The sequence below is a fragment of the Podarcis gaigeae genome (assembly GCF_964106915.1).
Source record: "Podarcis gaigeae genome assembly, chromosome: Z".
Classification (NCBI taxonomy): domain Eukaryota; kingdom Metazoa; phylum Chordata; class Lepidosauria; order Squamata; family Lacertidae; genus Podarcis; species Podarcis gaigeae.
In genome coordinates, this window is record NC_139691.1 from 13056829 (window position 1) to 13078879 (window position 22051).

At 46.1% G+C, this 22051-nt stretch overlaps 1 protein-coding gene across 7 annotated transcripts in view; it reads left to right on the forward strand.

Moving 5' to 3' along the window:
- The window catches only part of TOR4A (torsin family 4 member A), a 28310-nt gene extending 16398 nt beyond the window's left edge, over positions 1 to 11912 (forward strand). For 5 of the 7 annotated variants that reach the window (XM_083721215.1, XM_083721216.1, XM_083721219.1 and 2 more), the window contains exon 2: positions 9629 to 11912. In XM_083721215.1, the coding sequence (XP_083577341.1) occupies positions 9629 to 10908 (1280 nt within the window). In that variant the 3' untranslated portion in view covers positions 10909 to 11912. The remainder of the gene's footprint in view (positions 1 to 9628) is intronic. The other 2 variants (XM_083721220.1, XM_083721221.1) reach the window with 1 other exon arrangement.
- The last annotated feature ends 10139 nt before the right edge of the window (positions 11913 to 22051 follow it).

Consider the following 22051-nt stretch of genomic DNA (forward strand, 5'->3'; position numbering starts at 1 on the left):
GCTTCCTTTAGTTTGGATTGCTCCACCCATCAACAAACCAATGGTTATTGAAGGGATTCATCACTGAACTTCATGAAGTTGTTAAAATTAATGGCATTGTTATTTGCTATCTGAAGAAATGTGCATGCACATGAAAGCTTATAGCAAGAGCAAACTTAGTTGGTCTCTAAGGTGCTACTGGACAATTTTAAAAATATATTTCGGCATTGTTATTTGTTAGTCATTTAAAAACAGTGAGTTGGGCCATCTACTGAATGCCCGTTATCTTCCTGTCTGCTACATGCTAATGGTTCAGAGTCAGGCTGAATACAAAAGGTTTTGTGGTTCAGCAGATCCATGCTTTTACATTGCAATATTATTATTATCATTATTAAAAATGAACAAATCCTATTTTGCAGTCGGCTGTTAAAAGCAGACAGGAGTATGTGTTTTGAAAGGCAGTAGCCTCTAGATGGCACTGCTCTCCAAGAAAAGCGGATTGCTTTTGACTTAAAAAAAAAAACCAACCCAGAAAATTTACATGCTGGTTTTTCTGGTCTGGTTTTGTGAAACTGATACTTATGTGGAGACTGCGTACTTTTAAAAGGGGGTTAAGAGACACACGAAGTGTAGTGCTGATCGTAACCAACTCTTCTGTTGGTTACCTCTTCCGTGCATTTCCCCAGATTCCTCTGGTAAACCAACAAGCAGTGCCCCTCCCCCACCTGACATTTGGAAGTAGACCAGGGGTCAGCAAACTTTTTCAGCGGGGGGGGGGTGGTCCACTGTCCCTCAGACTGTGTCAGGGGCTGGACTATTTTTTTTTTTTGGGGGGGGGGAATGAATGAATTCCTATGTCCCACAAATCCCAGAAATGCATTTTAAATAAAAGGACACATTCTACTCATGTAAAAACACACTGATTCCCGGACCATCTGCAGGCCGGATTTAGAAGGCGATTGGGCCGGATCTGGGCCCCGGGCCTTAGTTTGCCTACCCATGAAGTAGCCTGTCCCTGGACCTGAACGTTCCAATTACTGTCATGCAGGATCAGTGCCAGACTCTTTTGGGGAAGGGGGCTTGGCACAGTGCCACCTGCACCCACCCACAGACAGGACACAGTGCTGCTTAAGAGGGCCACCACATGCCTTCTTCTTTGCCCACCAATGAAAATAATTCGGGGCCCAGTGAATGGTGATGCAGCTGGATTGGGCTGGTTAGGAGCTCTTCCAAGCCCCTGGAGCCCTTGACTAGTAAAGGTAAAGGCCCAGTCGTGGCCGACTCTGGGGTTGCGGCTCTCTTTGTCCTCATTCTTTTTTATTAGTTATTTCCAAAAAGAACACAAGGTAACACACAAATACAAAGAAAATACACAGAAAAGAAAAATTAAAAATAATAAACAGCAATTATCATTTCCATATCATCCATAACATAGTTGTCTCTTACGGGGCTTCCTTCAGCCTGTCCGTAAATCATTCGAAGCAATAAATAAAATTACACGTTTCATTACTTATATTGTCATTATACCGATTCCTAATTCCTGTTTGCTTTGCACAATAACTCTTAGTCTTTCACAGTGCGTCTCTAAATCCCTTTAGCGTTATTTGCCCTTCACTAATACATTCCAGATAATCTACATACTTTTCCCAATCTTTGGTGAACACTTGGTCTCTTATGTATCTAACTTTTCCTGTTAATCTATCCAACTCTGCGTAATCTGACAATTTAGATCTCCACTCCTCCACCGTTGGGGTTTCCCGTAGTTTCCACTTCTGGGCTAATACTACCCTTGCTGCCGTAACCGCATAGTATACCAATCTGCGATCTTCCTTTTTTATCTCTTGTCCTAATATCCCTAGAAGAAAGATTTCTGGTTTCTTTATGAACGTGTACTTTAATATCTTCTTCAATTCAGTGTGTACTTTCTCCCAAAATTGTTTCACCCTTCTGCACTCCCACCACATATGGTAGAAGGAGCCCTCTATGTCTTTACATCTCCAGCACTTATTATCCACCTTATACATTTTTGATAATTTCATGGGTGTCAAGTACCACCTATAAAACATCTTCATGACGTTTTCCCTTATCGAAGTACACGCCGTAAAGTTTACCCCCTCCTTCCAAAGTTTCTCCCAATCCTCAAACTGTATACTATGACCTATATCCCTTGACCAATGGATCATCACCGATTTGACTTCCTCATCGCCTAAATTCCAGTCCAACAACATCCTATATATCTTAGATATAATTTTCACTTTATTGTTTATTATTTCTGTCTGGAATTTTGAGTCTTTATCTGCATAGCCTCTTTCTTTGATATCTCTACTAAACATCTGATTCACCTGATGGTGATGTAACCAATCGTAAACATGTTCCTTTGTTTGCTCATACGGTTTTAACTTCCATTTCCCTTCAACCTTAGTTAGTAGCTGATCATAAGTTGCCCAATTGCTTCTCATATTAATGGTTTTTGTACTCATTACTTCGAGAGGTGAAAGCCAATGTGGTGTTTTCGGCTCTAACAGATTTTGATATCTTTCCCAAACTTCGATTAGCGGCCCTCTAAAAATGTGATTCGCAAACCCCTTGTGTTCTTTCCTTTTGTTCTTCCATAAGTACGCGTGCCAGCCGAATCTATTATCGAAGCCCTCTAAGTCGAGCAGCTCCGTATTCACCAATTTTACCCATTCTTTTATCCAACATAGGCATGATGCCTCATAGTACAGTTTCAGATCCGGCAGGGCAAAGCCCCCTCTTTCCTTTACGTCTGTCAGTAATTTAAACTGAATTCTGGGTTTTTTGCCCTGCCATATGAATCTTGAGACTATCCTTTGCCATTCCTTAAAGCAGTGTTTCCCAACCGGTGTTCCGCGGCACACTAGTGTGCCGCGAGAAGTTGCCGGGTGTGCCGTGGGAGGGAGGCGGGCGAGTCGGGCTGCTTTAGCCCCGTGCCTGCTCTCCCAGCTGGAGAGGTGACGCGCGCATAGGCGCCGACTCCATGGGGCCTGAGGGGGCCCGAGCCCCCTCAAAAATTCGTTTGGGGGGGCTTTGCCCCCCCAATAATTTAAGAAAATTATTACCGTATTTTTCCGGCATTCTGCCTCAGGGTCTTACTGCCCACCCTGCTCTGTTTCCTTGCTGTGTTTGCTCAAACGGAACAAAGAGCAGGGAAAGCCCCTCCCCTCCAGGCAGAGGGAAAGCAGAGTGTGTCTCTGTGCTCCGTGCAGGAGGGAGAGAGAGAGAGCGAGAGAGAGCGCGCGAGCTGGCTGACTTGGGTGGGTAGGTGAGGGAAAACTTTTGCCTTCCTTTCCTCCCTCCTCCTGTTATACCCCTCTCCTGCATTCTTAGCCAGCTGCTTCTCTGCACACCCCTCTCCTGCTCCGTGTCCCTTCTGTGTTTTTCCTTCCCTCCCCACTTAAAATGTGGTTAAAAAGCATGGATCCACATGGATCCTCAGGATCTTTGCATTGGGTCAGCCCAAATTCACCATCAGATCACATAGCATGTCCATGGCTACAGCCTGCCCCCCAAAAATCACGCACCCACTGTTGCCTGGGGCTGCAATGGTGCAAAAATGTGGTTAAAAAGCATGGATCCACATGGATCCTCAGAATCTTTGCATTGGGTCAGCCCAAATTCACCATCAGAGCACATAGCATGTCCATGGCTACAGCCTGCCCCCCCAAAATCACGCACCCACTGTTCCCTGGGGCTGCAATGGTGCAAAAACGTGGTTACAAAACATGGATCCACATGGATCCTCAGGATCTTTGCATTGGGTCAGCCCAAATTCACCATCAGAGCACATAGCATGTCCATGGCTACAGCCTGCCCCCCCAAAATCACGCACCCACTGTTGCCTGGGGCTGCAATGGTGCAAAAACGTGGTTACAAAACATGGATCCACATGGATCCTCAGGATTTTTGCATTGGGTCACCCCAAATTCACCATCAGATCACATGTCTGTGGCCACAGCATGAAGCACAAAAATGATACATCCACTGTTTCATTCAGAATGTTTTTTCTCCTTGTTTTCCTCCTCTAAAAACGATGTGCGTGTTATGGTCAGGTGCATGTTATAGAGCGAAAAATACGGTAGTTATATTATGCTTTGTAAAATCACAAAATTATGTTGGTATTTTTTATTTTCCTTGTTTGATGATAGTTACCTTTTAAAATACATTCAGTAATGAGTTAAAACAAATAATTATTACGGTAGTAAAAGAGGCGGCGCGAGTAGTTTTGCTCGGTGCGTGCGACTGGCCCAGCCCCTCTTTCCTTTTCCTCTCTTCTGCTCTCCCGCCGGGCGCCTGAGGGAGAGTTACTTAGCGGTTCTGAGGAGCCGCTGTTGTTTCGGCAGGGGAAAAACCGCCGCCCGTGAACCGCCAAGCTCCCTCTCTCTTTCCAGCCTCTCTCTCTCTCTCTCTCTCTCTCTCTCGCGCGCTATGGCCAAGGAGGAGGAGAAGCCCTTCAGCCAGTCACTGGCCGAGTGGCGGAGGTTCATCTACAACCCCAACAGTGGCGAGTTCCTGGGGCGAACGGCCAAGAGCTGGGGTGAGGAGGGCGAGCGCGCGCGCGCGCGCGGGGAAGGGAGGGGAGGGGGCGGCCGGCACGAGGGGCGGTGGGAGGCGAGGCGTGGTGGGCACTTGCCTTGCCCACCACGCATCTCTCTCCTTCTCGGTCTCTCTCCCTCCCTCAGCTGGCGAGGGGGCCACGAGGCGGGCGGCAGCAGCAGCAACGGGCCGGGAGCGGATCTTATAAAACGTCCCGGGGCAGGACCCCAGTATGGGCCCCCCCCAATATTTTTTATAAGTCGGCGCCCCTGGGCGCGCGCCTATGGAGGCTCCTGCCATAGGCGCGCGTCACCTCTCCAGCGGGGAGAGGGTCGCGGGGGGCTGCTTTAGCACGCACGGGGCTAAAGCAGCCCCCCGCGACCCTCTCCCCGCTGGAGAGGTGACACGCGCTTATGGCAGGAGCCTCCATAGGCGCGCGTCACCTCTCCAGCTGGGAGAGCACGCACGGGGCTAAAGCAGCCCCCCGCGACCCTCTCCCCGCTGGAGAGGTGACGCGTGCCTATGGCAGGAGCCTCCATAGGCGCGCGTCACCTCTCCAGCTGGGAGAGCACGCACGGGGCTAAAGCAGCCCCCCGCGACCCTCTCCCCGCTGGAGAGGTGACGCGCGCCTATGGCAGGAGCCTCCATAGGCGCGCGTCACCTCTCCAGCTGGGAGAGCACGCACGGGGCTAAAGCGCGACCGTCTCCCGGCTGGAGACGCGGGGCTGGGGCGGGGGAAGCCCGAGCTTCCCCCTCCCCCAGAACGGGACCCAGAGCTCTGGGAGCTTGCGGGGCTGGGGGAGGAGGAAGCCCTCCGCCAGCCTCCAAACCATGTCGGGAGACAGCGGGTGGGCGCGCTACGCCTCTCCCGCTGTCTCCCGAGTTTGCGGGGCTGGCGACGGGGAGGAGCAGGCTTCTCCCCCCGCCAGCCTTCTAGCCAAGTCGGGGGACAGCGGGAAGGGCGCGCTACGCCTCTCCCGCTGTCGCCCGAGTTTGCGGGGCTGGCGACGGGGAAAAGCAGGCTTCTCCCCCCCCCCGCCAGCCTTCTAACCAAGTCGGGGGACAGCAGGATGGCGGCGTTCCTTCGGAGGATGCCCCATGCTCCGCGCTGGTGTTGGCCAGCCTTGCGCACCCGGGGGATCTCCCCCCAGGAGCGCAAGGCTTGCGGGCGGCGCAGAGCACGGGGCACCCTTCGGAGGACGCCCCGTGCTCCGCGCTCGTGTTGGCAAGCCTTGCGCACCCGTGGGGGCGCGTGGGGCGCCCTGAAACAGAGGGTTCCCCATGCTGCGGACTGTAGCCTGCCGCCCGATGCGCGGGGCGCCCTGAAGCAGAGCGCCCCTCGCGCCAGGCAGACATGGGCCAGCCCCACAAGCTCGGGGGACAGCGGGGAGGCGCAGCACCGCCATCCCACTGTTCCCCGACCTGGTTCCCCCCCAAAAAAGTAGGTGCGTCCTATGGGACGGAGCGTCCTAAAAATACGGTACTTACTATTTCATAATAAAGTAATTATAAAATACCGGTACTTTCTTTGTGTTTATTTGATGCCTATTAAAGAGAGTTACTTTATATATAGTCAATATAGGCACAGAGTTAATTTTTTAAACATTTTCTAATGGTGGTGTGCCTCGAGATTTTTTTCATGAAACAAGTGTGCCTTTGCCCAAAAAAGGTTGGGAAACACTGCCTTAAAGATTCGACTCCCTTTGATTATAGGGATGGTCTGGAATAGAAACATCAACCTCGATAAGACATTCATCTTGATTACATTAATCCTTCCCCAGAGTGACAATTTTAGCCCTCCCCATTTCTCTAAATCTTTCTTTATTTCCTTCCACATCGGCTCATAATTATTTTTAAATAAGTCTATGTTTTTAGGTGTTAACCAGATGCCGAGATATTTGACTTTTTTGACCATCTCTATCTGCGATTGTTGTTGGATTGTTTCAATTATCTTTGGGTCCACGTTTTTTCCTATCATTTTCGTTTTTGTCTTGTTTAATTTAAAGCCTGCCACTTCTCCAAATTGTTCTATTTCCTTTAATATTTCCCCTATTGCCGTTGCTGGTTCTTCTGTCATTATTACTAAGTCGTCGGCGAAGGCTTTGGTCTTATAAACATTCTGTCCTACTGATACTCCTTTTATATTATCGTTTTGTCTTATTGAGTTCATAAGGACTTCTAACACAGTTATAAATAGTAACGGAGAAAGCGGACATCCTTGTCTTGTTCCCTTCTGTATCCTTATCTCCTCCGTCACCATATTGTTTATGATCAATTTGGCCTTCTGTTCTGTGTATATTGCTTTTACCCCATTAAAGAAATCGTTACCCACATCCATGTGTTCTAAGTTCTTCAACATAAAGTTCCATATCACGTTATCGAATGCCTTCTCGGCATCTACAAACACCATTATAGCTTGTTTGTCAATCCTAACAGACAGGTATTCTAGCATATTAATTATATTTCTTGTGTTGTCTCTCATCTGCCGACCTGGCAGGAATCCCGCCTGGTCCCTGTGAATAATTTCTGATAGCAAAATCTTCAGCCTTCTTGCCAGAATTCCTGCAAATATCTTATAATCTGTGTTTAGGAGTGAAATTGGTCTGTAATTTTTAACCTGGGTTGGATCTGCATCCTGTTTGGGGATAAACGTAATATATGCCTCTTTCCAGGTCTCTGGGGTTTCTCCTTTCTTTAAGATATTGTTCATAATCGTTTTTAGAGGTCCCACCAAAATAGATTTCATTTCCTTGTAGTAGCCGGCTGTGAATCCGTCAGGGCCTGGTGCCTTACCCCTCTTTAAATCTTTAATTGCCTCCTCTATTTCCTCATTTCCAATTGGTGTATTCAAACGTTGCTTTTCCTCTATTGAGATTTTTTGCACCCTTTTATCCTTCAAGAATCTCTCTATCCTCCTTAAACCAACTTTCTCTTGATCTTTATACAAATTCCTGTAATAGCTGAGGAATTCGCTCTTAATTCCTTTGGGGTCGGTTCTTTCTACTCCCTCCACTGTTATTTTATTAATTACACCTTGCTCCTTCCTTTTTTTGATTTGCCAGGCAAGCCATTTGCCTGATTTATTCGCAAATTCAAATTTTTTTTGCCTTAGTTTTTTAATGTTCCACTCCACCTCTCTATTTATTATTATAGCAAACTGGGCTTGTAGAATTTTAATTCTTTCCTTCGCTTTTTGACAATTTGGTTTTTGTGATAGTTTTTGTTCGTTAACCATTATCTGTTTTAGAATTTCCTCTTTGTTTTTCTCTCTATTCCTATTTTTGATTGCATTCTGTTGGATAAAAAACCCTCTTATTACAGCCTTACTCGCATCCCAGACAACGCTATCCTTTGTTCCTTTATCACCATTATCTTTAAAATAGTCTATCAATTTTTTCTGTGCCTTTTCCACAACTTTCTGATCATCTAAAAGGTGGTCTTTTAATCTCCATCTGAAGGTTCTTGTCTCTAGGCTTTCCAGTTCCAGCTCTGTTGGGCTATGATCTGAAATTACTTTTGGTCTTATTTCTATTAATTTAACTCTTGGACACAGTTCCTTTGAGATCCATATCTGGTCTATGCGTGACAGCGATTGGTTAGGCTCAGAATGAAAGGTGAATTGTTTGTCAAGCGGGTGTCTGAGACGCCAGATGTCCACCAGATTACAATTTTCTACCATGGAGAAGAAGGTTTTTGGTAACTTTCCTTCTTTGTTTGTTCCTTTTCTTTGTCTATCCATTTCTAGTGAAACAACCCCGTTCATATCCCCCATTAAAATTATTTTTTGGTCCACAAATTCCGTCAACTTCTCTTCCAATCTTTTAAAGAATTCCGTTTTACTACCATTTGGGGCGTATAGCCCCACTACCATCAGCTTTTCACCTTGCCAGTTAATGCTGACCCCTATCATCCTCCCCTCTTCATCCTTGAATATTGTTTTAGCTTCTATATTATTTTTAACATACAGTACCACACCTCTTTTCTTTACCTTGTCTGAGGATTCAAATTCCTTTCCCAACCTTTTGTTAATTAACACTTTCCTATGCCTTCTAGCAACGTGCATTTCCTGTAGACAGATAATGTCCAAATTTTTCTTTTTCAGATATTGCTCAATTTTATTCCTCTTATTTTTATCGTTCATCCCATTAATATTCCAGTTCCAAATTTTTAATCCCATGATGCTTAACCTTCACTTCGGAAGTTAAGTTTTCGCCTGAGTTTTATTCAAATTCTCTTTTCCTTTAAGGATTCCCTGAGTCCTCCGCTTCCTCCTCTGCCTCTTCGCCCGATCTACTTCCTCCTTCCTCCTCCTCATCCCCTTCTCCTGACTCTCCTGATGGGGCCCCCTCATCTCCTCCAGCCCCCGGGGTTGCGGCTCTCATCTCGCTTTATTGGCCGAGGGAGCCAGTGTACAGCTTCTGGATCGTGGCCAGCATCACTAAGCCGCTTCTGGCGAAACCAGAGCAGTGCACGGAAATGCCATTTCCCTTCCCGCTGCAGCGGTACCTATTTATCTACTTGCACTTTGACGTGCTTTCAAACTACTAGGTTGGCAGGAGCAGGGACCGAGCAACGGGAGCTCACCCCGTCGCGGGGATTCAAACCGCCAACCTTCTGATCGGCAAGTTCTAGGCTCAGTGGTTTAACCCACCGCGCCACCAGCATTCCTTTGGAGCCCTTGACTAGTGCCCAACTAAACCAATGGCTGGCACCAGGCCTGCTAGCATAGTTAACTTATATTTATATATGTAGAATTGTTTCTAAGTGTTTGCGGGAACATAAGTTGTTTTTAAATATGGAATTGTTTTTACTGGATTTATTCATGGAGCTGTTTTCTTGTCTTATGGCTGTATTTTTATAATTGTATATTCTAATGTTACAATGTGCCCTGGGACCTTATGGTACAGGTCGAGTAAAAAAATCTAATGAAATAAATGAGATTTCTGTTGATAGGAGATCTCTCTTCCACAAACATGTCCCACTCACCTCCCTCTCCTCTCACAACAACCCTGTGGCACTTTGATACGGGAAGTAAACCATTGTACCATGCTGCCTTTCCTGCTGTGTTCTTATGCTTCTTTTTCTTCTCCTGTAGAGAAGGCAGGAAAGCGAGACCCACGGCAAGAGCTCACAATGGAGGGCCGGAAGCAGGCCTTGAAAAGCCCCCAGAAGCTCTCTCTGCTCTCGTCCCCAGTGCGGGCTGCCATTCGCCTGCGGAGGACAGCTCATGCCTTTAAGAAGAACTTCCTGCCTGGGGACTCCAAAGCAAAGCTTCTCCAGAGGCAGATCTCCTTGGGGAAGGCCAGACTAGGCAGTGCCTCCACCTCCCTCTTGAGCCAAGCGAGCTTTGAGAGTTCTCAGTACTTCACTTTTGATACCTCGGTGCAGGAGCCCTCAACCAGATCCAGCAAGCGGAGGAAGAGGTCCAAGAACCCCAGGGTATTGTACCCAGGAAACTCCAGGAAATACCTCCCTGCCGAGCACAAGAGCAAAGCCAAGAGGTGCCTCCTGTTGCTTGTAGGAATTGTCTGCTTCCAGATCCTGAACGCCATCGAGAATCTGGACGATAACCTCCTGAAATATGATCTGGATGGTCTGGAGAAGACAATGCACCGAGAGGTTTTTGGGCAGGCCTTAGCAGTCGAGAGCACTGTGGCATTGCTCAAGGACTACCTGGCAACCCACATACACAACAAACCACTGGTCATCTCCTTCAACGGCCCAAGTGGGGTTGGGAAGAGCCACGTCGGTTGGCTGCTAGCCAAACATTTCAGGTCAGTCATGGGGCACAACTCTGTGCTCCATTACTTCGCCATGCACCACTGCCCGGACAGCGCTTCCACATCAGCCTGCCAGCAAGATTTATCTAAGACGATCAGTGAGATGGTCACCCAAGCCGAAATTGAAGAGAAGATCCCCGTGTTTATCCTGGACGAGGTGGAGTTCATGTCCACAGCCTTGCTGGAAACACTGGGCGGGTTCTTCCAGACGAACCAAACCAACGAGTTCCTCAATGCCGTGTACATCCTGATAAGCAACCTGGGGGGCAACGAGGTCGCCAATGTTCTCCTTCAGAATGCCTCTGGCGACCTACTGCAGCCCCAGAAGAAGGTGGAGTTGCTGCAGGCTGCTCTCCGTCCTGTCCTTGACCAAGTCCACCCTCTTTGGATGTTGGCGGAGATCGTTCCCTTCGTCTTGCTGGAGAAGAGCCACATCCTGAGCTGCTTCTATGAGGAGATGATGAGCGAAGGCCTTTATCCCGATCCGAGCCACGTGGAGAGCTTAGCCAGCCAGATCAACTATTACAGTCAAGGAGGCCAACAGTATGCCATCACCGGTTGTAAGCAAGTTATAGCCAAGGTGAATCTACTGTAAAGGACAAGTGGGAACTTCTGACAAAAGGGCTGCCTTCCCCCTCTTTTCATTATGGAAGGGTGAACTGCAGGGGTTGATAACTTTCAGCCCATGGGCCAAATGCGGCCTTCTAGGCTTCATTATCCCTCACATGTACTGGGTTGACCAATGCCTGGACTTATTTGCAAATGAATAGGGATGAGAGCAACGTGGCTTTTGGTCTCCAGAATGTACAGCTAGGAATATAGGAAGCGAAGGACTTACACTTGAGATTGCTTTTTTCCTTTTCCTTCCCATTTCTTTTTTACCTCACGTTTCATGTCTTTTTAGATTGTGAGCCTGACGGCAAAGGACTGCCTTAGTACTGATTATTGTGAGCTGCTCTGAGACCTTTTTCTTTCTTTCTTTGGGGTGTGAATGCCCTGAATAAATAAATATGCCTTTGGGGAGAGGAATGATTTTTCAACCACTCTGTAAACTGTAGCTCTGGAAGGGGAATAGGGGGTTGTCTAGCAACTCTTAGCAGTCTTATCAAACGACACTCTCAGGATTCTTTGAGGGAAGCCATGACTGTTTAAAGTGATATGATACTGCTTGAAGTGTATAGTGTGGATGGAGCCCAAGGCATTGCTGGAGTTGAAGGAAAGGCATAACTCTCAGGGTGTTAATGTGAAACAAGGCCAGTGAGAGGTGTGGCCAGGGGAGAGTTCTGAGGGCCAGATAGAGGGGACATGAGGGCCACATTTGGTCCTCAGGCCCTGAGGTTCACCATCCCAGCTATAAAAGCTTTTGAATCGGGCTTTTTCCTTTGAAGGGGCACCAGCAAGTTTCCAATCTTGGAACTGGTGGCTCCCAAGGGTTGAAATAGAAGAAAGAGAAAATCTTACACAATTACAAGGAGAAGCAAAGATTAGAATATACGGTAACTGCATTTAATCCTGATGGTTTTAAATAAAAGTTGCCTCCAGATGGAGGCTTAATATTGTAAACAGGCCATTCAGATATTGCAAATGAGTTGTTGGCAATTTTTTTTATATATAAAAAAAGACTGACTGGATTTGTAGCCTCTAAATCTGGATTAAATGGGATGGCAGGATACAAGCTGGCATTCATTTTGATGCGGATGTTGTCATGTGGATGCAACATAAAGCCTGAATGGATGAGGAGCACCGATCCTATCTGGAAGCCCCCAAGTTCTTTGCTGTTCCGTAACACTGTCAGTTTAAAAAGCAGCAACGTTTTCTTGAAAACACAGTCAAAAATTAAATTAAAAAGTTGGGAAAAAATGTCAAGCTAATCATATTATCTGCACTGTATTGATTTTGGTTTATTAGTATTCTTTGATAAAGAAGCAGCAAAAATGGGCTGTAGCCAATGCTATTCGGAGCAGACACATTGAAATGGATGAATGTGACTCATTAATACTTCCCCTTGTCCCAGCACTTTCCCTGGGAAAACCCACTCTTTGCCACTGAACCAGAGTAAATGTCAATTGGAAAACTGCTTGGACCCATGCTTTCTAGGTGTGGGACAAGTGGGACGAGCCCTAAGGTAGTATACACATTACTGCTTACAGTGATGACAAAACTGAGCTAGGTAGACCAATGGTCTGACTTAGTATAAGGCAGCTTCCTGTGTATGTTGGCTGTTCATTCAGAGCCACGAGGACTAGAATCGTACTTTATTTCTAGGGGAAGTGCCATAGCTCAGTAATAAAGCTTCTGCTTTGCATGCAGATGGTCCTAGGTTCAATCCCCATTATCTTCAAGCAGGGCAGGGGGAGAACGCTGTCTGAAACCCAGGGCCCATAAAAGCCACGCTTAAGCTGAGGTGTGCTCATTTCAGACAGCTGCTACACATGTGCAGATAACAGCATACCACTTCACTGGATGGGAATTCAGTCCTGGGAACAAAACAGGTAATGAGCATCAGGTAAAGACATCCCCACCAGCTCTCCAGGTGTTTTCAAGATCTCACATTGTCAACTCTTTCTATTTCTGCCCCTTTGCCCTGAATTAGGAAGCAGCTTCAGGCTGTGCCCCATAGCACTGCAATTCTAAATAAATATTTCCCGCCACCCCAATCTCTGGGCAGTTCAATATTCCAGGGGTTCCAGGCGCTTACCCAAAGTCTGTTTTTCCTTTTGGAATGAGGCACAGCGGAGACTGTGGTGTCTTTATCATATTTACACATATATGCAACCTGAGCCTACTATGGACCTACAATGGAGGGGTTCACAGCATCAGCACCCCAAAACAGTCTTGTTTCTCTTATAGCTTTCACCTTGGATTCAAACAGAAATCAAACATTGCTCTCAAACATTGTTCTGAGTCTCTCCAGCTTGCTGCTTTACCTCTAGGTCACATCACTCTTACTCAACTCTGCCTTTTCCTTCTAACCATGAGCTGGGGGAGCCTCACCCATGTGCCATCTCTCAGAGAGCCCTTTTCCTTTGTTCTCTTAATGGCCCATCACACAGGCAATCACCTTTACACAGGAAGCTAGCCTGCCTTATATTTTAACAGTTGCTGGATCCAGGGGTTAGAAAAATCTCACATACAGCCTATTCCCCCCCCCCCTTTCGCTCAAATACCTTATTTCCAACCTACACCTACTTACGAAAATAATCTTGGGCACTGGGACAGTTGGCATGATAGAGCAGGTGTGTTGTTGACTCATATACTTTTATTTTTTTATGTGTGGAGTTTTCTGCTCAACCAGCAGTGGTCTATTAATAACTTCTCCCTAAAAATAGCAATGCATGTGTTTTAAGAACACGCACAAGGTATTTGTCTGGTCAAGCACAACAGTTTATATCCTATGCGAGGGCATCCATCTTTTGCAATTAACGACAATAATTATCAAACAAATGAGTCAGAAGAGGCAAAGGGATTTTGCCAAGCAGATTGTGTGTGTGTGTGTGTTGATTTTTCTTACTGTTAACTCACCTTGCAAATAATTTCCAGCTTCATGGCAAGGAAAAAATGTTTGAGACCTCATGCAATCTAGCAGCCTTGGCGGATGGCTTGGAGGTAAGGCGATGGGGTTGGATCAGCTCAGGTTTGTCACTTAGAGGAAAAAGCCAGGCCATCAATAAGGCAGAACCTGATTTGGCTCACAGTGTCACCTGATAGCTGCCAGGTTGGTCACTGCACACTGCCCATCAGCAGTGGGAGGCCTATGATTGGCTGGACCTGGAGTAAATACTCCTCCCACCTTCCTTTTAAAACAGGAAACTGTGGTACAGTTAAGTAATCTTATTTTCTGGTCTTATGCAGGGTGGTGGTGGTCTTCATGGGATAGGGCTGTAGCTCACTGGTAGAGCATCTGTCTTGCCCAGAGGTCGGCAACCTAAGGCCCATGGGCCAGAAGCGGCCCATGAGCCGTCCCCGAACTGAGCCACCTGCTCAATGAGTCCCTGCGCGCTGCGCTAAACCAGCACAGCACGGCACAGGGACTTTTTTCCACAGCTCCGGAAATCACTTCTGTGCATGTCCATGGTGCCGGAAAATGCTTCTACGCATGCCTAGGTGCTGAAGATCGCTTCTGCACAGGTGCGATTTTCAGCATCTGAGCATGTGCAGAAGCGATTTCTGGCACCACGAACATGTGCAGACGCAATTTCGGGTATCGCGCTGCGCCGGCCTGGCCCACAGAGGATCTCTGTGGGAGTGATCCAGACCATGCCCACTAAGCCTTGCCAACCCCTGGTCTTGCCTGTAGAATGTCCCAGGTTTAATCCCTGGCAACATCTCCAGGCAGGACTGGAAGAGACCCTTGTCTAAAACACTGCAGAGCCAGCATTGAAGTCACTGAGTTAGATGGACCAATGGTCTGACTATAAATCAACTTCCTGTGTCTTAAGGTGCATGCTATAACTCAGTGGACAGCATCTGCCTTGCCTGCAGGTCTCAGGTTCAATCTCCAGCAGCTTCTGCAGGTAGGACTGGGAAACTTGCTTGTCTGAAATACTGAGCTTGATGGAACAATGGTCTGACTCCCAGTATTACTAGATAACAATGTAATGTTATTTCTCTTTAAATGGGTTTGAGCCACCCCCCACTGATCTTGAATTCAGTCCCAAATCACTTTGCTTTTAATAGATAGATGATAGATAGATAGATAGATAGATAGATAGATAGATAGATAGAGTCATCCTAAAATTCATGAACAATTTTGGGCACTTTTCTCCTAATATACACATTATTGCATGCAGTTTTGTCTAACGTGCACATTTTTGCAAAGCAATTTCTCCTAATATAGAGCATTTATGTCTGTTATTTTCGCATGCATGCAAGTATCTTCTATCTGTCCTGAGCCTTCCAACATTGGATGCCCAAAGTTCTGGCGTTAGTGGTGTTAAGGGGAGAGAAACTTTTTTCTATCCACTTTCATAATTTTATAAACTTTTACTGTATCACCTCTTTGCCTTTTCTCTAAACCAAAAATGTTGCAAACTTTCTCCATAAGGGAGTTGCTCTGTCCCTTCAATCATTTCGGTAGAAACTTCCTTAGATTATGCAGTGAATCAGATTTCTCCCCTATTCTCGTTTGGGATTGGGCTGAGAGGAAGAGAAACCCAAGTGAGCGGCTGCAATGAAGGGTTGTCAACAAAAGTCAGGCACCTGTTGGTATCAGTCACAGCTGGGGAATCACCCGGTCTGCCCCTGTTTGATAATAGCTGGCATCAGACAAAAGAGAAGAAAGAGATCAGTTTAATGGTTTAATGGCTCAGAGGTGTTCTGCTAAATTAAATTTCACCACTGAGACCTTGCTGGAGCTTGGAGTGGGACGGGTGGAGTGCCTCAAAACGCCCTGGGGCCTCAGCAGGTCATAGCAGGCCGAACATGCTCTCCCTCCTCCCGCGACCCACACTAGCGTTGTTAACACACAAGCGTTGTTAGCAACAACATCTGAGTCCTTCACATCTGCTCCACCGCGCCCCCACCTTGGCCGCAGGCCTGAGAGATAGCTGTTGCTCTTATTTATTCCAAAACTGAAAACCCACCCCCGCCTCTGAGGCTCGGCAAAAATGATAACAAGACAAAACAGGAAAAAACATAGATACCCAACAAAACCAAGGCCCTGTTAGAATATACATATATAGGCATAACTAGCACCTTGAAGAATAATTGGATAATAAAGAGGAGCCTGTGGGAGTGCTGGAGCACTGTTGTAAGATTAAGGTTGCCAAATTCTTTTCTCCATCAGGGCTCCTGCGCCTTTTGACAGCGTGGGGTGGTTGGTTTTTTTGAATCAAAGGGCTGATTGTTTATTTATTGACTTGCTGGCTTGTTTGAGAGATGTGCAATCCAGCAACTTTTCTGCAAATCCTTGCAAGGAGCAACGATAAGCATCTTTAAAAATTCAACAATTCACATTATGTTAAGAAAACACAGAATTTTATTTAGATAAATGAAAAGCAGCATATATAAAAGCACAGGCACTGGAGGCTGGCAAATGGGGCGCTGCTCCACCAACCCCAGTCTGCCCCTAGACAGCCCCCACCTGCCTGTCTTCTTAATTACAACAGTCGAGTGGGGGGCACCGACTGTCAGCTTCCTCCTTCTCCTTAGCCTCAGGGATGCCTTTGTAGAACACAGCAGGGAGGGGGTACGATGGGGACAAAACTAGAATAAGTTGACTCTGCATGTCATTGGCTCTGGACCTGCCTGTTGTTGTCTCTCTGGCGCCATCTACTGTTGGTCTCCCTGCCTTCTATCCTACCAGTCCAAGTGGGCACCAGTCGCCACTGCATCACAGCAGTTCTCTAGGATCTTAGACAGGAAATAATGTTTCCCATCACCTATCAGCTAAGGTTTTAACTGGAGATGCTGAAGACTGGCCCTGGGACATTTTTGCATGCAAAACATGTGCTCTTTTATTGAGCAATGGATGCTCCTGACGAACACATGAAGCTGCTTTATACACCGCCACAAGTTCTGTGAGGAATGCATGAAAGGGTTGCATGTACCTAGCTTTGGAAGACTCAAATGACATGATAGTAAAGGTAAAGGACCCCTGACAGTTAAGTCCAGTCGTGACCGACTCTGGGGTTGTGGCGCTCATCTCACTTTATTGGCTGAGAGAGCCAGCGTACAGCTTCCGGGTCATGTGGCCAGCATGACTAAGCCGCTTCTGGCAAAACCAGATCAGTGCACGGAAACGGCATTTACCTTCCCGCCAGAGTGGTACCTATTTCTCTACTTGCACTTTGACGTGCTTTTGAACTGCTAGGTTGGCAGGAGCAGGGACAGCAATAGGAGCTCACCCTGTCACGGGGATTTGAACTGCCGACCTTCCGATTGGCAAGCCCAAGGCTCAGTGGTTTACACCACAGCGCAACCTGCGTCCCTGACATGAAAGTAGTGGCCTTCAAATACTTGAAGGGTTACCACTCCTTAAGGAATAAAAGGTTCCAGGGTTCTTGTTGCATCTGTTAAAGTTGCCAAATGTCCATAACTGCCATCACTGTGTGTTTGTGTAAGTCTTTGCTGGAATTATATGTGATCAAATTCTGCCAGGTGGTGTAAAATGATTACAGTACAGGGTTTTTTTTGTTTTTTTGTTTGTTTTGCATATCCCAGATTTCATGTGTAGTTTTCTTTGTTACTGCTGGTATGTTTAAATTATTCAGATTTTACCACTACTGAATGATAGGATCATGGTTTGGTGGTCCCACACACTGATGGAAACAGGCAGTCTCCTTGGGAAGATATATAGATGTTAAAGAGAACTGGGGCCACAAAGGAACCTTGTAATACCCCAGGTATCAGTTTCCAAGGGGGAAGAGCAGCAGTGCTGCCGCTGCCCTCGCAATAAAATGATGCAGGATATATGTGGGTAGGATTGCCGATGGGGGATGCGATTTAACTTGCATTTAAAAATGAATCTACAAATTTTCGCTTTCTAAAACAACATGTGAAGTGAAACACAGCTATCCTTCAGAAATTCATGCTTCTCTAGATTCATTTACAGGTCTTCAGCCTAGTAAATGTATTTAAAAATACATATACTAGAGTAAGGTGTGCATTGAAATGCATATATATTAGTGGAAATTATGTACAGATATGCATTATATTAGGGGAAATTGCTTTGCAAAATTATTTGCATTAAGAGAAACATGGTGAATTTTCACAAGGATTTTTTTTTTTTTTAAATACGAGCTGACATGTTTAACTGAATTTAAGACTGGCAAAATGAGAAAATGAGAGAAACTAAAACTGACTGATTTGGCTGTCCCTAGGTAAGAGTTTCTGTTGTTCTTCCAGCTTGGTACCAAGTCCACCCATAATCTCCAACAGAGCTCTCTGAGGTTGAGCATTTTGCATAAAGCTGGAGGCAGGAACCCCTTGGCCTCACTAGCCATCCCCACCTATGGGTGTGGTTTGGGGCAGAGTCACCTATGAGTCAGAGTGGCTCCTCCCTGGCAAATAAAGTATTTATAGCCTAAGAAGGGTTGGCAAAAAGGGCAAATAAAAAGCAGATAAGGAGGCCTTGGAGAGGCTAAAAATCACAGCAAGAGCCTCACTCCACCCATCTCTGCAGTTTGTGCCTTGACAAGCCGGGAACGGAGACTTCGGATAGGGATTTACTACCCTAAGCATCACCCTTTTGAAGTGAGAGCAGGTGCGGCCATATCTGTGCTGTTCCTGGGGCTTTTCTTTTTACAGGAATCATGTTGGCCAGCCAGACAATGCCCATTGCTACAGGCGCACCTGTTGCTGGAGAGCTTTCAGCAGTTGGTACTTTGGTGAGCTCTCCAGCATTATCATCAGAGAGGTCTCCTGGCCACCCATCCCGGAGGGGAAGAAAGCCTAGCCGAATACTGTACCCACCTCTTGTGAGAAGATGCAGCCCGCGGGAGAAGACGGACCCTGCCAAAAGGTGGCTTCTGTTTTTTGTTGGAGTTGTTCTCCTGCAAGTTCTGATGGAGGAGCCTGCTCACGAGAGGGAGGGCCTCACAGAGGACTTGCTGCTTGGTGCGTCTTCAGGCACCCATCACTTCAAGAGTCTGTCAAATTCCTCAGGAGATGAAGGTGTGCAGAGAGGGACAGCCCCAGTGGCCTTTGCACCAGACCTCAAGAGAGAGCCCAGCTTGAGAGACAGGACAGTGACATGCCAGCAAATGTGCTGGATGGCTCCCGGACTCTGGAGGGAAAGAGGGTCCTAGATCATTCATGCTCACAGAGTTGGCCTGGCAGCAATCCAGGGAACTAGAAGAGATGTTGACAATGGTGTAGTGAACGGGGGACACAGTGCGAGCTCAGCTTCAGAATTCCACGCCCCCCCACCCAGAGCAGGAGTGATGAAACCATCTGTTGGTGCACCAGGGGAACTGATGAACTCTTCTTGCTCTGGCAGGTGAATGAAGGTGATAACGAGTCTTTCAAGTTTGTGATAAATCTGAGGAAGTCAGCAAATGAAGCCCACATTCAGGCAGAGGCTTGGACACTTTTTTCCCTTTTCTCAGAGTTCTTCTCACTAGCAGTTTAAATAGGAACCCACCACACTTCTAATTAAAAGGCTGAAGATCTTTGGTTAGAGTGCTTTGCAAGCTGAACTTATGCAGTCAGCACTGCTTTTAATGCAGTTTACGCCTAGAAAAAGTATGTGTAGGATTGCAGACTGGCTGATACTTGTAAGTTGGGCGATATATTGTATGGTTTGCTCTTTGTATATGTGTGTCTGTAATGATCTACAATATAGAATCAGTAGCTCTTGTTGCATTTTTGGGATTCTCCTGAGGGGCAGGGTTATAGGGATTGCCATGAGGAGCTCCTGCACTTCAAAATTCACCACCACACAACTAGATGCCTATGCTCACGGTTCTGTACCTGGTGTTATGTGGAGAAAGCCTAGCAAATGCCCAAGGGGAGCACTGTGTGTCTTGGGATGTATCCACAATCCCTCTTGTCCCAGTGCCTTCCCCCAGGGAAAGCTGCTCTTTAGTGCTCAGTCAGAGCAAATGGCAAATTGGGTCTTCTAGGATTGCCATTTGTTCTGCTCTATTGCTAAAGAGCCGGTTTTCCCTTGGGAAGAAATGAGGCAAGGGGAAAAACACTCAGTCCCGTGCTTTTTTTATTGGATCACTAACTCATAATGGGTTTCTCCAGAGCTGAAACAAAAGAGCTCCAGTGGAATAGTACCAACCAATTCCACCTACCGTAGCTTAGCGGCAGAGCACCGCTTTGCACGCAGGAGGGGTAGTTCAGTTGGTAGAGCACGAGACTCTTAGTCTCAGGCTTGTGGGTTCGAATCCCACATTGGGCAGAAAAGATTCCTGAATTGCAGGGATTTGGCTAGATGATCTTCGTGGTTCCCTCTAACTCTACAGTTCTTTGATTCTTAAGATCCCAGGTTCAATTCCCAAAATCTTCAGGTAGGGCTGGGAAAGACCCTGCCTAATTTCCTAGGGAGCTGCTCCCAGTCAGTGCAGACCGTACTGAGCTGGATAGACCAATGTTGTTACTCCAGTTTTTAAGTATGTCAGGGTGGAATCTATACTTGTTTTGGGGCTGCAGGGGTGCAATCTTGGGATGGGAGAAAAATTCAGTTTGTTTCACAGTTTAAAGAGAAACTCTCTAATTCACAGTTCCCAGAATAATGTGCAAACCAAAATTTGTCTATCCTTCGACATGCACATTTCTCCGGATTTTGCAATGCAGTTTATACACCATGTCACATCTGCAAAATGTGTATATTGGGGGGAAAGTGTGCATTAAGACGCTTATACTCACAAAAATAACATACAAAAATGCATTCTATTAGAAAAAAAATGCTTTGCAAAAATGTATATATCAGGGGAAATTGCATACCAAAATGTGCATACTGGAAGAAATTTGCTTTAAAATAATATGATGAATTTTCACAATGACTTAAAAAAAAAAAGCAAACTGTGCAGAAATGTTGCAAACTGAACTAAGCTAAGATTGGAAATGTGAAAAAGTGAAATTGACAGTCGCCCATCCCCTAGCCATTCCAAATGCTTAATGATCTTATATCCTCCTCTTCAGATGGTAATACACATGGTTTCACTTCAAAATGTGATAAGCCAGCTCTGCTGTTTTTTGGAGACCCTCCTGCTCATTCTGCTGAATGGACTCTGGGCATCTGCCTCAAAGTCCTGCAACGATGGTGCCAGGCTGGGTGAACTGTGGCATCTTCTACCACCATCTGTGTTGCCTGTGTTTCAAGGGACAGCCTCTCTTCTACACACACACACCTATCCATTGTTAGAATATTCTTTCACAAAAATTCTGCACTGATTTTTTTTTAAAAAAAACTTTTTATTTGCTTCTGTGAAGAGTCTTGGATATCTTTTATGAACAGAATGTTAACTTTAAAATAAATAAATAAATACTTTGGTATTACCTGAGCAACTTCGGAAGTCTCTTGTCTTTTCCTGGATTCTCCTTCCAATTGTAATGCAGTAGCCAAGGTTATGCATTCTTGTATTTCAGCTTTTTCCAACCTGGTGCCCTCCAGATGTTTTGGACAATGCTGGCTGGGATTCCTGAGAGTTGTGACCCAAAACTTTTTGAGGGCACCAGGCTGGGGAAATCTGAAGTTGTTGATTGGCAGGGCAGCACTGAGTAGTTTAGGTGCTTAATAAATCCTAACAAATATTACTGGATGCTCTTAAAAAAACTATAGTTTGCGGTCCCGGTTAGCAATCCTGGTTAGCAGGATTCACTCAAATCACACAGTTTGCCAGTTTGGACGTAACAGCAAATTATGGTCTGATCAAACCAGAACAATCCCATCAAGCTGAGTGCAGAATTAAGCTGTACACCACCCTGATATTTGACATTAAAGTGGTATAGAAATACTTTTATAAATATAAATAAATAAGAAGTGGGGGACAAGGGAGTAGTAGGAGGATTTGGACGACAGAAAACACAATGTATAAATACAGCCAGTGCTTTTTTCTGGGGATACGCAGGGGTACGCATTCCCCCACACATTTTGTGAATCTTTGTACTTTTGTCCATTTATTGTTTTTATTTTCCCCCGATTGAACTATAAAATGGTGATTTTATTAAGTCAAAATGAGAGTAGCCCTAAACATTTTTAAAGGAAAAAAGCACTGAATACAGCCATAGGATTCCTAGGCAGTTTCTGACATTGCAGTTCAGTTTTAGAGGGATAATCCTAAAGTTTG